Genomic DNA, 15,795 nt, shown 5'->3' on the forward strand with positions numbered 1-15,795 from the left:
GTTGCCTGTAACACTGTTAGCATGTGTTAGCAGTCCAGTTCAGTCTCCTGTGCAAGGCAAGGAGTCCCAAGCCGGGCACCAGCAAAACGAAGCCATGATGGGAGAAGGGAACACAGGTCATGGGGGGCTACAGCTCTTGAGGACAGTTGGGAACATTGTTGTATGCTACTCGTAAGTGGGATCCCTAGGTGTGGGACTTGAAAATGGACTCTCTCATGACTCAGGAGACACCATCCTAGAAAGACTCAAGGTTGAAGATTGGCCAGATACAGGCTGAGGAGGAGTTCCACAGCAGGAGTTCCACAGCCAGGAGCAAGGAGTTCTGAGCAGTGGGGAGACAGAAGAGCATTGTGGCACCTCCCATATTGTGATCCATCCTGAACTGTCTGCAGCTTCCCCGCAGAGACTGCTGGCACTGACTCCACATCTCTCAAACACATAATGAATATTTTGGCAAAGTGCCTCAATGTTTCCCTACACTGAGCATCTTTATCACTTTCTCTGAAGAAGCCACATCTCCATGCTAAGGCTGGAGAGCAAACGCTGGGTTATCTTCCAGGTAAAGTTAAAATATACCAGCATCTCCTCAGTGTCGAGTGTTTTCAGAGTCTTCTCATTCTGCTACTGAGGCTGTACATGCAAGGCTGAGATCTCTGTCACCCTGAGAAGGTCCATGTGCCATTCCAAAAGCTCTATACAGCACCATCTGTTCAAGAGCCAATCAGCTCCCCAAAGCAGAGCAAAGAAAGGCAAGAAAGGGGCAGGCAAGTCACAGTGGGGGATGGATAGGCAAGGCAAGGCAAGGGTGGTCAGGCAGGGCAAGGCAAGGAAAAAGAAGGGAGGGGTAGGCAAGGCAAGGCAAGGGAGGTTAAGGCAAAGATAGGCAAGGGAACTGTATGGAAGGCAGGTGAAGCATGGGTAGGGAAGGCAAGACAAAGAAAATTTTATCTGGAAACAAAAGAGAAGAAAACACTTGCTGTGTTTCACATTCACATTGAAGGATTTCAACAACACCATGAAAAAGAGCTATGAGCTTTTCTTTTAATGTACTGTCACATTCTTTCAATCATGCACAGCTTCTGAACCAAAATTAACTGTATCAAGTGTAAATACTGGTCACAAAATGCACCCTCTCAATAACCTATTGCTGTCTCTGCCTTTAACTCACATCCTGGAAAAAGCAGGACACCCCATGGAGTTGTGCACCTCCTGCTCAGATGCATGAACCATCACATCCTTTCACTCTTGCAGAGCCCAGATTCAAAAGTGGTACCTTCATTTTCCCCTTGCAGCTAACAAACTGCGTCACACATCAGTCTTACAGAGTGCATTACAAATTTAAGAACACTCAGCACATGGCCCCACAGAAAATGTTATAGAAGAAAGGGGCTTCCCTGGAATCCACCTTTAATTTTGCAGCCTATAAACTGCACAGCCAACAAATGACTCACCTGTGTTCCCAGCTCTATGCAGGATCAGTGTCCAAGAGCCAGGATCCAGAACTGAACTCCTTTCATTAACTACTCCCACAAGAACGGTGCCAGGAAAAAAAAATCTTGGCTTTTTCCTGGGCACTGTCAGCATCCATCAAAACAACCACATGATGGAGGTGTGGGCTTGCAAAAGAAGGAACACATGCAGCCCAGCTCAAAACCACCTCAAGGGAAGAGCCAAGTGGAAAATGTCCCTGCTCTCAAAGTAACTGTGTCAGGATACAAGGATTTCCCTGATCTTCCCCTTCCAAGTGAAAACTCCTATTTTCACCACACTGAAACAGCAACACAATCCCACTGCACTAATAGATGGGGCCTCATCTCCTGGAGCTTCTCCGCTGTCAACACACACATGCACATTCCAGTAAAGAATTCTTGAGACCCAAGGTGGATGTAATTTTATTTTATATTAATTTTGGCAGTTCTGGAGAGTAGGGAGAATCATCATCATTTAAGACTTTATGCTGTCATCTAAATACTCCATACAAATACAGCTGATAAATGAAAATACAGATTTTAGCACATATATATTGTTGAAATTCGTGTTGACAACAGATAAACAACAACAAACAGCACATCTTATCCCTGCATAAAATAGCATTTTCCAGTTTCACACTGAAGACAGATCAAAAGCAAGAAATAGAGAGCTCTGCAAGCCAAGCTATTCCTAGCTTGGATACATCACTTTACCATCAAGGAATGCTTTGCCAAACAACATGGCCACTGCCACCCCTTTAAATTTGACTGACTTTTGTCCATGTAACAAGAGCAGAATTTGATCCTTCTCTTAGAAAGTGCTTTGCTAATGCTCTGGTGATGAACACCCCACTGAACACTGTTTACAAAACACCAGGGTGTGTTTATAATTACTACCAACCAGGAAAGGAAAAGCCTCTCTCACAGACAGAGGTGGATTGAGCTGAATAGCAATAAATATCAAATCTACCAAATTACTGAGTCATATATAAATGGAGAAGGCAAATGTACCAAAATGAAAATCAGCAACATCAAAAGACTACAATCCATTAGTAAAACTCTGAGATGTGTAATGATGGAGCATTATTTAGCATTTTGCCTTTATTTATTTACTTACAATGTCTCCAAACTGCAATTTCAGGTAGTTGCAGTATTAAACATGCCATGAAGCTGAGCTACCATCTGAAGTTTCCTTCACAGTGAGTGGTGATATGGTCATTAAAATTCAGCATGTGATCCACCAAATCAAATGCTGAGGTCTAATTTTGGACAGGATAAATGATCCTCATGTTTACGAGAGCTCATGTGGGTCAAATGACCCAAATGGTTATTGCACACTGCATCCTGTACCTGAATGATCATGGATGAGATGTTGGGAGCACAGAGGGAGTGTGCCACAGTCACTGGGAAAGAAGGATGCACCAGGAAGGTCTCTTTCCAACGGGGTCACTGAGAACTGGACTAGGACTGAGCAGTGTCACATTTTCCTCTTGTGTTCTGTACATCAGGAGCAGTCTGGGATCTGAGCTGCACAAAACCAGCTTTCAGCTGCTGTTACACCCTTCTAGGTTTCATCTCTGAACATTTCACTCTGTGATAAGCATCTGATCCTTGCTTTGTGAAAAATAAGCTGCACATATGGAAGACAGCGGAGATTTGCAATGAGCATGCTGATAAACATCATCAGGGTAGGAATCTCTTTGGCATGAGGGGTAACCTTCCTGCCCCTCAAAGTCCTGTTATGCTACCTAAATTGGATCTGTACAGAACAATTATACAGAAAGGATCATTCTTCCTGAAAGAAGCAAAGCCAAGTTGTGACTTTACTGTGGAACAACTCTTTCAGGGCAGCAGTCTCCAATGCATTTATCATCAACTCCTGTTTCTTCAGCTCTTAAAAGAAGTGATCAGGGTTCATTTTTCAAAGTTTGGCAGGAAAATTATCTTCCAATTTCACCTCCAGAGCACCCATACCTGGAAAATCCTTTTGTAACTCGAGCTCGCTGTTAGACTGAGTCAGAGCCTTGGCATTTATTTTTAAGGCTTTAAGCTGCATCCTGTTATCACTGTCTTCACCATCAGAGATGGGACTTATTTCTTGAATTTTCAAGAGATCTCCAGTACTGGAAGTCTTCTCTGTGTTACTGGAACTCATTCTCAGGGCTCTTGGTGGAAGGCCTTCCTTCCTCGAGCTGATCTTCTGAAGTTTAGCAGGGAGCTTGTTCTTCTCTCCTGTAATATCAGCACAGTCGAGCGGACAAGCCTGTTCTCTTCTGGTTTTCTTTTCAAAAGGGCTGTTCAAGAGAATTGACTGGGACAGGTTTTCTTCTTGCTCTTTAACACTGTAAGGAGGAGTGGGGACTTCGAACGTGGCGTGAAACTGAGAATAATCGACACGGAAAAAGCCATCTTCCAGAGACATTACTGGGAGGAACCTGTGACCCCAAAGGACTTCATCTTCTGTGTACGAGGTCCTGGCTTGGCACGTCATTCCTGTGGAAATGGACAGGAGAATGGCATTCCAATGTGAGCAAGGAAACTGCACATGGGACAAAAAATACATGACAAGGCTGACAGATAAAAATCAGTGGCAGCCAGAAAGCAAATAATTTTAGGGATTATAAAATGGGGAATTGTTCCTAGACAATCTTCTGACAGTCAACAGAGTGCCTCTAATTGACTGACTAGATTTTTAAGCAAATATTACAGATTTGCAACCAAGCCAAAGCAAAATGTAAAATTAAAACAGTATTAGCTTGTGTGCTGGTTTCAACTGAGACAGCTTTCATTTTCTTCACCATGACTAGTACTGGAAGCCTACAATTAGGTCATCCCAAAGCTTCCCTTTTCCAGGCTGAACAATCCCAATTCAGCCTTGAAAGAATAAGTAATACTGTTTTTTGGGAGAAAGAACTATTGCTTGGCAGAGGTTTACAGAATCCTTTGGCAATGATCAGGTGTTGGAGGAGACAATGCCAAATAAAAAAGGTAATTTTGCATTTCTTCTGTAGGCTGTGTTACTTTTTCTCCCAACAGTATGTCAAGACAAAAGCTGTGCAGAGACACTGAAGCTCTTTCATGCTCAGACACAGGTGGCATTATAAAGTCATTGGAGATTTTGTTCCACTTAGTGCAAAATACATCATTAGTAGCATTTAAATGTGTGAACTCTCAGCTAAAATATGTTCTAGCCAAGCTGGAAAATCTGTTACCATCTCACCACAACAGCACCCACAGTCATTTATACAAATATCCCAGGTGAGCAGAACTTTAAGACTTCCTGTCATGGTAGTCTCCAGAGGCAGAATCAGAAGTCAGTAAGCCCAAATTCTGATTTGCTCTCTAGTTACTGCCACATGGATTCTCAAGTGTAAAATGTCTCCCTTTAAATATCCAGACAGGTAATTGCATTAAGGGAGGTGATGAATTCATGCTTATCTCACATAAATGCTTCAGTTGCAGGGTAAGATGCCATGCTTCTGCAGGGATGCCATGCCATCCTCTGCAGGGATCTAAAGATGCCATACTCAATGTGAAAGAGCATTCTGCCCCAGTGGATTGTGTATTTGTTTAGGGCCAGCCTAGTGGAGAGCAATCAGACAGGGATGACTGCACATGGCTGCACCAAAGGGACACCACTTCTCCAAGGCAGGCATGAGGTAGCTGCTAATCTTGCAGAAAGGACAAGAAAGCTCTCTGATTAATCAAAGTTTAACAAATCCTCAAAAGAAGGAAGAACATCAGAATGCTGATGAGCATACTGAATGATTTGGACTTTAATGGTACTCATGGATCATTGATGAAGAGCTCCTTGTATAACTGGAACCCATTTTCATGGGATTCATAAAAGAACTGAGTCCTCAAAACAAACCACCACAAGATCAGCTGTCATCTGGACAACACCATACCCAAATTTAAAAAAGAAACAAAACCCTTCTCATATTTGCCAATAACCATGTATGCCTACAACCTTTGTGACTATGAGGTCTGAATTTATGCTGTAAAACTGGATTTCTTATTCTGAATTCAATTCAGTGCAAATTAAGCTGAAAGGAATTTTGCAGCACTGGCAACTTTTAAGGTTCAACTTCCTTTCAGAGTGGTGGTCCTTAGAACAGAAGCCTCATAAGAGTGTTGAGCTGTTCCACAAAGACTGGCAGGCCGTGTTTCTTGCTGGCCACTTTGGGAATTGGCAATGCAGAGTCCTGTGGGGAAGGGAGGTCTCTATTGGCTGGGAAGAGCCACTGAAACTCTGCAGCATATGGCAGAATATGCTGGAGCATCCAGGACTAACAGCTGCCTTGCTAAAAATATCAGCACTGAAAACAAAGACTAAAAATCAGAGCATGCAGATATGTCTTACCGGTAGTCTCAACGATTCCTTCCAGGATGACAACTATTTCAAATTGCTCACTCCTCAGTGATCTTTGTGAGAGACAGAAAAAGGGGCTCTCTGAGTTAATTTCATGACAGATGGTTAAAGGGGAAACTAAAAACAGCTGATCAGCCCCAGTTCCAAATCCAACATCCAGTTCACACTGGTCTAGTGGCAGAAATTCTCCCTCTGGTGTCTGTCTGGACTAAAGAGAAAAAGATGATTTAGTAATCACTGTGTGAGGCAAAACATAAAATCAATGCAATAAAATTTAAACCTGCCTCTTCAAACACATTATCAGCTACATGTATTAGGTCTGCAGGCTTCATAATGGAGATGTAAGTAATGCTAAATACTGTGAGGCTGCTGGTCAAGACCAATTTTGACTTTTCTTATTATGCCAGTAGATCTCATCACCACCTACAGACTTTACTGTGACACACACACACACATAAATATATAAATATATATATTTATACACTTACAAAAATGTCATGTACCACACACTACATGCCTTGTAATGGATGCTCAACATGAATATCCTGTGGCAAAAGTTCCTGTTAACGAGATCAAACTCTGCAAGCCGGGCACATTTTATTCTGTTGTTTGAATTCACGTTCCATTAGTTTTGTATGTTACTAAGTTTTGTTTGGCAGACACTGTGATGTATTAACTCAAAGGTAAACACCACAGCAATTGTACAGCACATCTGGTAAGTGGCATTTTCACAAAACCACCTGAATTTATACTGATGATGCTATCATCCCTTGCATGTACCACCTACTGCATATTATCCTTAACAATTATTATTAAGCTGAGTGCCTCATTTTCTTCCCATCATTTCATGGGTCTAATAAAAATACTGATATGGTAGCTTCTCTCTACCCCATAGGGGTCCTGGTATTCAAATTTTCCTGGTATTCAAAGTCTAACTAAAAGTTACATCAGTTGGCCAGGCAGCTCCTCACCTGATTGCTTTGAAGGTCTCTAGTGGAAATTACCCACCAAAATCAGAAGCTGTATAAAATTAGCAGCTGATATAAATCCTATTTAAAATCTTTTCTTCTTATTGTTTGATTAAAAAGCACTTAACTCTTCAAGAAGATGACTACTGATTATAAAGAAGTACATATTATTATAAGTTATACTATCATAAATGAATAAATAAACAGTTTTAATTGTGTTTGTGCATTTGTATTGACAAATGTACTGGTTCCACTGCTTGGAAACATTGTTCACTGAAAGCAAGCCAAAGGCAGGAGGTTTTGCCATCAACTTGGATCTGTGTTCTTTTAAGAAAGTTTCTGTCTTTAAAGAAAATCCCCAAGCAAATAGTCTATCTTCATATTGTCCTCACATGTACCTTAGAAATGCTGACTTTGTAACTGTCTGATATTTACTGGAGATTACAAAACCAGCTAGGCAGCAGCTGGAGTACAGCTCATTATTAAATACTATCCAGGATTTCATCTATGTGCTACATGTTTGTTTTGCCACTGAGGAAGAAAAATCCTTATTGTCTAAATAACAAAGTTCTCCCCTGCACAGGAGGACAAGAGTCAATTTCTCCTTTACTGATGAAGACAAATACCAGCTGATTGTGTGTGAAAGCATTTTCACAAATTATTTATGATTTGAAACATAAAAGTGCTGTGAGATAAAAGCCATCAACACTGCTGCTACGTACCAGTCATGACAGTCTCTGTTATATGCAAAGGTGGAATCAGCCTCCTACAAAACCATCTTTTCTCTTTTCCTGAGGCAAGCTGCAGAGCTAAGCTGCAGACTACAGCACTGCTTTTGTTGCCTGGCTGCTGCTCTTGCAGTGGGTGCACAAACTGATTGCCCAGGTATGATCTTTGCTCCAAAGCTGTATGAACCAACATCTAAATCTCAAATTGTCCCAAAGCTTCATCAAATACATTTACCTAGACAAAAAATGTGCACTTTTGCACAAGCTGTTGCCTGACTGACTGAAGAACTGTTTGATCTACACACCATTTTTCTTTGTGGAAGAGTCTTCGATCAAATCCATTCAATAGTAAACAAATCCAGCGAGGATGATTAGAGGGAACAGATCTGGGAGAAAGCAGAAGGTTGTGTTTGAGGTATTCAGTAGCTTACATACAGGATTGATTTATGCAGGGCATGGAGGATTTTTTAAAAAATTGTTTGTTGAATAAAAAATAAGTTAACCTGAATGAAGAGAGCTTAATAGCCCCAATAGGTTCAGCCTCCTAGCCAGTGACCTTTGTTTTACATATACAGCTTTACTCAAAGGATCACAAAACAAGACAGAAAACTATAAAATAACTCTGGAAAGAACATTTGTGATTCTTTGTTTTGACCATCCACATAACACAAAGAAAAGTAAAGTTCACAAGAATAATACATGTTGAACAAGGGCACAATTACACGCCCTAGCTTGCAATTTAAATGTGGTCAGATGGATAATCTATGAAGGAATCAGAGAATTTCTCCAAAAGATAAATTTTCACATCTAAGGAGGAAAAAAAAAAAAATCTTGTGTCTTTAACTTTCTGCCACTGGATCTTTGTTTTGTTTTTTATTACAAGGCAAACTTCCACTGCATCACCACTTAGTCTATTTTAGTGTCTGAACAAATACATCATGCTCTTCAAATATTCACTCCTATCCTTTATTCATTCTCTTTGTTTTTCTAAACCTGATTTGTGCATAAACATGCATATTTCCCTTTAACTGGACTTGATGCAATTATATTATTATTAACCCTCTGTCCATTCACTCATTAGGGAACTCACATAATTATGTTTTGATATCCAGGTGGACTAATTAAGCACTGCAGCAGAAAAAGTTGGATTCAAAAGATGCAGCACCATCAAGCTTAACACTGCAGCACATTGTAGAGAAATGTATAAATCTAGAAAATGCTAAACATGCTCATTGCTCCTCCCCCACTCAGACTATCAGCTTGCAAGAAGTGTTTTTATATTTTATATTACTGGAATAATATGATCTTGTTACTTTGATATGATTGTTGAAGATTTGTGTGGAGTTTTTCAGCTGTGACACTATACCTGGAGCTCTACCATACATAATTCCTAGCATCACTGCTACTTTTTATTTTAGTCTGGTTGCCCCATACTGTAAATATGACCTGTGTGAGCTGGGCTTGTTCAGAACAGAGAAAAGGAGGCGTAGAGGGGATCTAACAGAAACATTTCAAAACCTGAGAGGAACCTGATCAAGAAGACAGAACCAGGCTTTTCACAGAGGTACCTGACAGAAATGAGAGACAACAGGTATAAACTTAAACAAGGGAAGTTTGGATCGGGTTGGATTGAAGAAAAACATTTTCATCATGAGGACAGTTAAGCAGCAGAAAAGCTTGCCCAGAAAGGCTGTGAGGGTTTTTTTTCCCTAGAGATTTCCAAAACCATAATGGAAAAAGCCCAGAGTAACCTGGTCTGATCTCCTAGCTCACCATACTTTCAGCAGAAGGTTGGACCACAAACTTCCTCAAGTTCCTTCCAATCTGAACAATTCTGTAATATTAAAAAAATTATTTTTTTGCACTTTCTGCCCTACTTATCAGCTTAGTGAAATCACAATATAATGGGTCTTCTTACTTATTTCCAGTCCCTGTCACCTGCCATCTCCAAACTTCCTGTTACAATTTTTTTTTTGCTTATTCAAAGCTGTTAATAAGCACAGCCTAAAGAACAGGTGCCTGCTGGTTCTAACCCAAAGCTCACTGCCTCTGGGGCTATCATGCTTCACAACTGTATTCTTAAAACTATTGTTAGCACCTGTTAAAAACAGGCTATGATGATTTTACATTCCTCAACTTTCTGAATCAAAATGTCCTATACTAGCGGAAACACTGTATAGATTACTTTACACACCAACACTATCCTGTTTATCAGTGACATATGCAATCACATTAAGAGAAGGTACAAATATGTATTGTGATTGAGTTTTATAAAAGCAATATTGATTGCCATACCGGTGGCCGCTGCCTTAGGCACACTATAAAGGTCCAGGAATCAACAGGCAGAAAAATACAGTTCACTGTGACATTAAAAAGTCCAGGACCTGAAGTAGCACATTTTCAGAAGCTAATTCCAAATAGTTTTGTTGGTTTTTTTTCTATTTCTTGCCCCAGGATTTTGGTTTTTCCAGCTTCTCTAGCACTCAATGTAAACTAGAAAGACTTGGGTTTCTGGAAAAGATTTTGCTGAAACACACACAATCTTGTAACTTTTCCAAACTCCTCACAACTCAGTCCAAAAAGAGCCTCAGACTTTTGCATGATATCCCTTTGCCATGCTGCTGCACAGCCCCTGGACCCAAAGAAAAGGCAGCCCAGTGTGGCAGCACCATTGTGTTCTACTGAATGTATCAGGGCATGAATCACACTGTGAGTAAATGCTATTCAGAAAAACTCAGTGTACTTTACAAAGGTAAATCCTCAGAGCTCCACTGGTCTGAGCAAAACACCCCATTCACTACTAAATAGATCTCCTAGCTCAAGTACAAAAACGTGATGTGTTTCTTCACTGTGACACCAGTACAAAAGACAATTCTGGCTACCTGGTCAGGTGCAGGAGAAGTGTAGCAAGGTCAGCTGCTAGAAGCACTGCAGGGAAGTACAGAGACCAAAGCCCAAACCACAAAAAGGATTTGCTGTAGACAGCAAGTAAATTTTGGCACATTCACTGGAAGTTTACAGGACACACAAAGCTACTCCAAAGCAGCTGATAGAAATCACCAAAGGCTCCTAGAATGGTGTGTCCAGTTCAGTGACAAGGATTTACAGAAAGACACAGGAACTAATACCACGCCTTTCAGTGAGGACTGAGGGGGCAGCTACTGCACTTTCAATTTTAAATCTTCTTCTGTTCATACCTTGTGTTTGTCAAAGGTCACAAAACATCTTGAAATACAACACATGGACATGATGATCATACAAAAAAAAAAAAATCAAGAATTTGCTCACTGACTTATTGTCTGGCTTACAAAACAGCTATCCTAAGACACAATGGTCATGCAGGTCCCTCAAATGTCCTTCAGTTTTCTGTCCCAATCATCTGATTACCAGCATTGTGTGGCAATAGAATTGTCAGCAGAAAGGACATCAGGTTGTGTATTTGGTGTCTTATTTCAAAAGAAAATTAGTTGCCTTCTCTGTAAAAGCAGAAGGTGACCCCACTTTTATTCCACTTTGATCTACATTCCATTTTGAATGATAGACTTAAATATTTAGATTAGAGGAGATTTCTGCTAGAAAACAACAAAAACTGTGATTCAGCTGGCTTTCCAATTCCTACAAAAATTGCTCCAGTATAATTCCTCACAGCTTGTTCCCATATATATATATATATATATAAATATATATATATATACACACAATTTATTTTTAAATCTTAGCAAATTCTCCATTTTAAGTGTTATTCTGTAGCAAGGAAAGTTAACAGCTCAGTCTGGCATTCGGCACAGAACAGAAGGAAAAGAACCTTTCACATTTACCTACTGCTTCATGCTTGTTTATGGAGATTATTAAAAAGGCCAGAGAGAATTACCAGACAGAGAACAGAACATTTATAACAGTCAAATATGATATCCTGAAATGAATGTCATCACTGGGATCCAGCTTCTAACAGCTGAGGAGTTTCACAGATCTCAGCAAGCATAAACTCCTGACAAGTCACAGCTGCTGTGAGATTGCTTAGTCTTGTTCAGTGTTTTCCTTCATTCTACTCCAGCCCAATTTATCTTCTGGACTTTTGTGACTGCCAAACTCTTTGGTCCTGATAAATTTTTTTGGTTGGTTGTTTTGGGTTTTTTTTTGTTTTGATTTTTGTTTAATTTTTGTTTGTTTATTTTGTTTTGGTGGGCGAGTTTATTTTGTTTTTGTTTTGGGGGGATTGCTGTTTTGGGTTTTGGGGTTTTTTTTATGATCTCCCTTGAATTCCAATTTTCTTGCATTCTGAATTATACTGGCCATTGTCAGTGATTAATAAACAGATACTGGTGACAACCAAAGGGTGTTTCCACTGAAGCATCTATACAATCTCTCTGAAATGCTGTGAGGTCACTAGCTGGAACACTGGGATAAGGGACTGCAAGTTAAAGCTCACCAAGTTCCCCAAGAAGAGGAGATCAAGGTTGACCTTTATCCTAGTTTAATACCACCACAATTCCTTATTCCCAGCCATCATCTATAAAGCAGCACGCCTTAGCACCCCTCCTTGCAGCTGTCCTGCATCCTGACACAGGCATCCATCCCGAGCAAAGCGGCTTTCTGCCAGCCTCACAATCCACTGAAATTCCCCTGGGAGCGCATTTCAGTCTGATCAGACGCTTTTCCCCTACGCCTGCTTGGCTCTTTCATGGCTCCTGCTGCGGACAGCTCCTCCAAAACCTTCCACGGTCTTTCACAGCGCTCCTCACTCACATCCTCTCACCCTGCCGGGCCGGGCAGAGCTGCAGCAGCAGCAGCAGCAGCAGCAGCAGCAGGGGGAAGCCCCCCGCCAGCTGTGCCCACCCCTGCCCGTGTCACCTGTGCCACCCAGTGTCACCAGGCTCACCTTGATCAGCTTGCAGCGGATCTGGGCGGACACCATGTGGCTGTTGCGGAGGTTGCCCACACGAAACATGAGGCAGAGCTTGGCATCCCGCTGCGAGATGACGGCGGCACGGCTGAACATGAGGGTCTCAGCTCGCTTCTTGGGCTGCGACATCTTGATGAACATGCAGCCGATGAGGAACGCATCGACCACGGAGCCCAGCAGCGACTGGAAGAGGAACAGCACGATGCCCTCGGGACAGCGCTCCGTAATGTAGCGGTGCCCGTAGCCGATGGTGGCCTCGGTCTCTACGAAGAAGAGGAAGGCGGAAGGGAAGTTGTACACGTTGGCCACACACGGGCTGTAGGTGTCACCGTGCGCCTGGTGCAGGTCACCGCGCAGGTAGGCGATGCCCCACCACATGGAGGCCATCACCAGCCAGGCCACCGTGTAGGTCAGCAGGAAGATGAGCAGGTTCCAGCGCCACTTGAGGTCCACCAGCGTGGTGAAGAAGTCGGAGAGGTAGCGGCTGCTCTCGCCGCCCAGGTTCCCGTGCTGCACATTGCAGCGCCCGTTCTTGTCCACGAAGCGCTGCCGCTCTCTGCGGGCGCTGCAGCGAGCGAGGCCCACGGCCTGGTACTCGTCCCCGAACTTCCTCCGCACGGCTGACATGCCGCCGGCTGCCCGGGGGCTCGGCGGGCACGCCGGGGATGAGCCGCCAGCCCCCGGGGCTCGGGGAGCACCGGGATATCCGCCCGAGGAGCCGGAGCGGTGCTGCCCGATCGTCAGCAGGGCAGGGAAGGGCCGGCAGGGACCGGGGCAGCCGCGACCTGAGCGGGCGCAGCACGGCAGGACCGAGCAGCCGGCGGGGAGAGCCGGGCTGGGGACACGGAGAGCCGGGCTGGGCTGGGGCGGAGTGAGCGGGGCTGGGGCGGGGAGAACCGGGCTGGGCTGGGGCGGAGCTCGGGGCGGGGAGAGTCGGGCTGGGGCTGGAGCTGGGGGCTGGGGCTGGGGCTGGAGCTGGAGCTGGGGGCTGGGGGCTGGGGGCTGGAGCTGGAGCTGGAGCTGGAGCTGGGGCTGGGGCTGGGGCTGGGGCTGGGGCTGGGGCTGGGGGCTGGGGGCTGGGGCTGGAGGCTGGGGGCTGGGGGCTGGGGCTGGAGCTGGGGCTGGGGGCTGGAGCTGGGGGCTGGAGACTGGGGACTGGGGGCTGGGGCTGGAGCTGGGGGCTGGGGGCTGGAGCTGGGGGCTGGAGGAGGGGCTGGGGCTGTAGCTGGGGGCTGGGGTTTGGGGCTGGAGGCTGGAGCTGGGGGCTGGAGCTGGAGGCTGGGGGCTGGGGCTGGAGCTGGGGCTGGGGCTGGAGCTGGGGGCTGGGGGCTGGAGGAGGGGCTGGGGCTGGAGCTGGGGGCTGGGGCTGGGGCTGGAGCTGGGGCTGGAGGCTGGAGCTGGGGGCTGGAGCTGGAGGCTGGAGCTGGGGGCTGGAGCTGGGGCTGGGGCTGGAGCTGGGGGCTGGGGGCTGGAGCTGGGGATGGGGACTGGGGGCTGGGGGCTGGAGCTGGGGGCTGGAGCTGGGGCTGGGGGCTGGAGCTGGGGGCTGGAGCTGGGGGCTGGAGGCTGGAGCTGAGGCTGGATCTGGGGGCTGGAGCTGGGGGCTGGAGGTGGGGCGAGCCGGGGCTCGGGGGTCCCAGAGCCGGGGGAGTCTGGCCGAGCCCCGCGGGTTCCGGCTGTCAGGGCGGCGGGGCCCGAAGGGGACACAGCGGTGGGTCCGGGCATGGATCGCCGGCGGCTTTTTCGGCTTTTTGCTGCCAGCCGTGTGCCATCGACGCCTCGTTCCGCCTCTGGGACCCTCGGGGAGAGGCCGAGGGGTCGCCGTGCACAGGTCGGGTCACCCCAGAGCCCGGCAGCGCAGTTCGGCTGCCCTGGGTGACAGTAACAATGTCACACCGAGCCCTCCGCTGGCAGGAGGAATTTGAAAGGGAAATCGTGAGGTAGGTCGTCTCTTGCACGAAGAAATGCAAACGTGCTACTCTTCAGTCCGCATTTCACGTAAAATAAGTATTCCAAGTAAATCATAGCCTTTACCATAGTGAAGCCTTGTCCATCGGATTAGGTTGTAATTGTGTCTAGGCACTCCTGCTTAACACAGAGAAACTGTTCCAAAGACCCTTTCCTAGAAGCTTAAGCGACTACAATGCAGCTCTCCTGTTTTTGGTGGACATATTAAACCAGTAATGTTAAATTTTAAAGGTATTACAAGCTCAAAGTGGGGCTATGCTGCCGATTTTCTCCTCCACCACATTTATTATTTTTAACGTCTCTCAAAAATAATTTGTATTTTAATTCTCAGCTGTAGATGAACAGTATTATCATTCAGGTCAGTCATTTCAACTCCTGATTTTCAACAGAGCATTGTCACTACAAAACCGTAGCCTCCAGTTACTGAGATTTTAGATGAGTCTGCAATAGATGGCAACTTTGTTTTGCTTCAGTCCTAGACTGGGAATGGAACAAAGTATTCATCTGCCTGAAGTTTAACCTCAGTATTTTCACCAAATGCTAAAGCATAAACAAGCACTTTTAAATATATATGGAGAGGGTAATATTTTGGGGTTTATTTGCTCTCAGTGGCATAAATCCCAGTTTAACTAGGCTCCTTTCAGACAAGCTGAACAAAGCTGATGGAGTTTACCAAGAGATTAAGGGTTATATTCATTAAAGGCCATGGGTACCACAGTTAAACTTGAATCTTTAAGCTCCTGCAAAGCTCCCTGCCCACAGTGGAGATTAGCATGTTTTTGAGGAATGCTTCTGCATTTTGCCTTGCTCTCACTGCAGTTTGTACTTCATACAGTCACTCAAACCTGATGGAATCATCCCCTCCCCTCTCCTCCCCTCCCCTCCCCTCCTTTTTGTTAACTTGTAAAATATAAAGTGGAAGTTGTCACAATTTTAAAAAGTTAAATGATACAAAAAACAGCAACTTGCTCGATTTTCTTCTGGTAACTGCAGCAGACTGGTAAAGTATTACTAGCTGGTAAAAAACTACTGGTTTTGTAATGATAAACTTTTAATTGAAGAAAGCAGCTGATCCTGTATGCATTTAGTAATATTGCAAAACCACCCATGGTAAAACCTTAAACCATCTGCAGTGAAGAACTCAAGTGTCAAGAAGTAGAACTGGCAACTTCAAGAAGAAATAACAGTTATTTGTGTACTATGACTTAAGAAATTTTATTCATACATGAATTTTTACAGATTAAATGAAAAGTTATTTAACAATGATCAAAGCTGCCTGGTGACAAGTTTCTATACGTCTTTGTCACTCTGTTTTGATAAATTTAGCAGGTTTCCCATACTTTTACAGTCACAGCAGTGATTGATGCAGATGAAAGCACCTCCAGCT

The 15,795-nt window shown here is 44.5% G+C and overlaps 1 protein-coding gene across 1 annotated transcript; it reads right to left on the bottom strand.

Annotated features, from left to right (window-relative positions):
* Positions 1 to 1,868: 1,868 nt before the first annotated feature.
* LOC111939990 (G protein-activated inward rectifier potassium channel 1-like) lies at positions 1,869 to 14,148 on the bottom strand. Its single transcript, XM_086863978.1, has 3 exons — positions 12,417 to 14,148; positions 5,833 to 6,049; positions 1,869 to 3,962 (listed from the first exon to the last, which is right to left on the bottom strand). The coding sequence occupies exons 1-3, from the start codon at positions 13,065 to 13,067 to the stop codon at positions 3,391 to 3,393; spliced, it is 1,440 nt and encodes a 479-aa protein (XP_086720104.1). The 5' UTR covers positions 13,068 to 14,148; the 3' UTR covers positions 1,869 to 3,390.
* Between the last annotated feature and the right edge of the window lie 1,647 nt (positions 14,149 to 15,795).

Source organism: Cyanistes caeruleus, chromosome 27 (assembly GCF_971803275.1).
Source record: "Cyanistes caeruleus chromosome 27, bCyaCae1.hap1.1, whole genome shotgun sequence".
NCBI lineage: Eukaryota > Metazoa > Chordata > Aves > Passeriformes > Paridae > Cyanistes > Cyanistes caeruleus.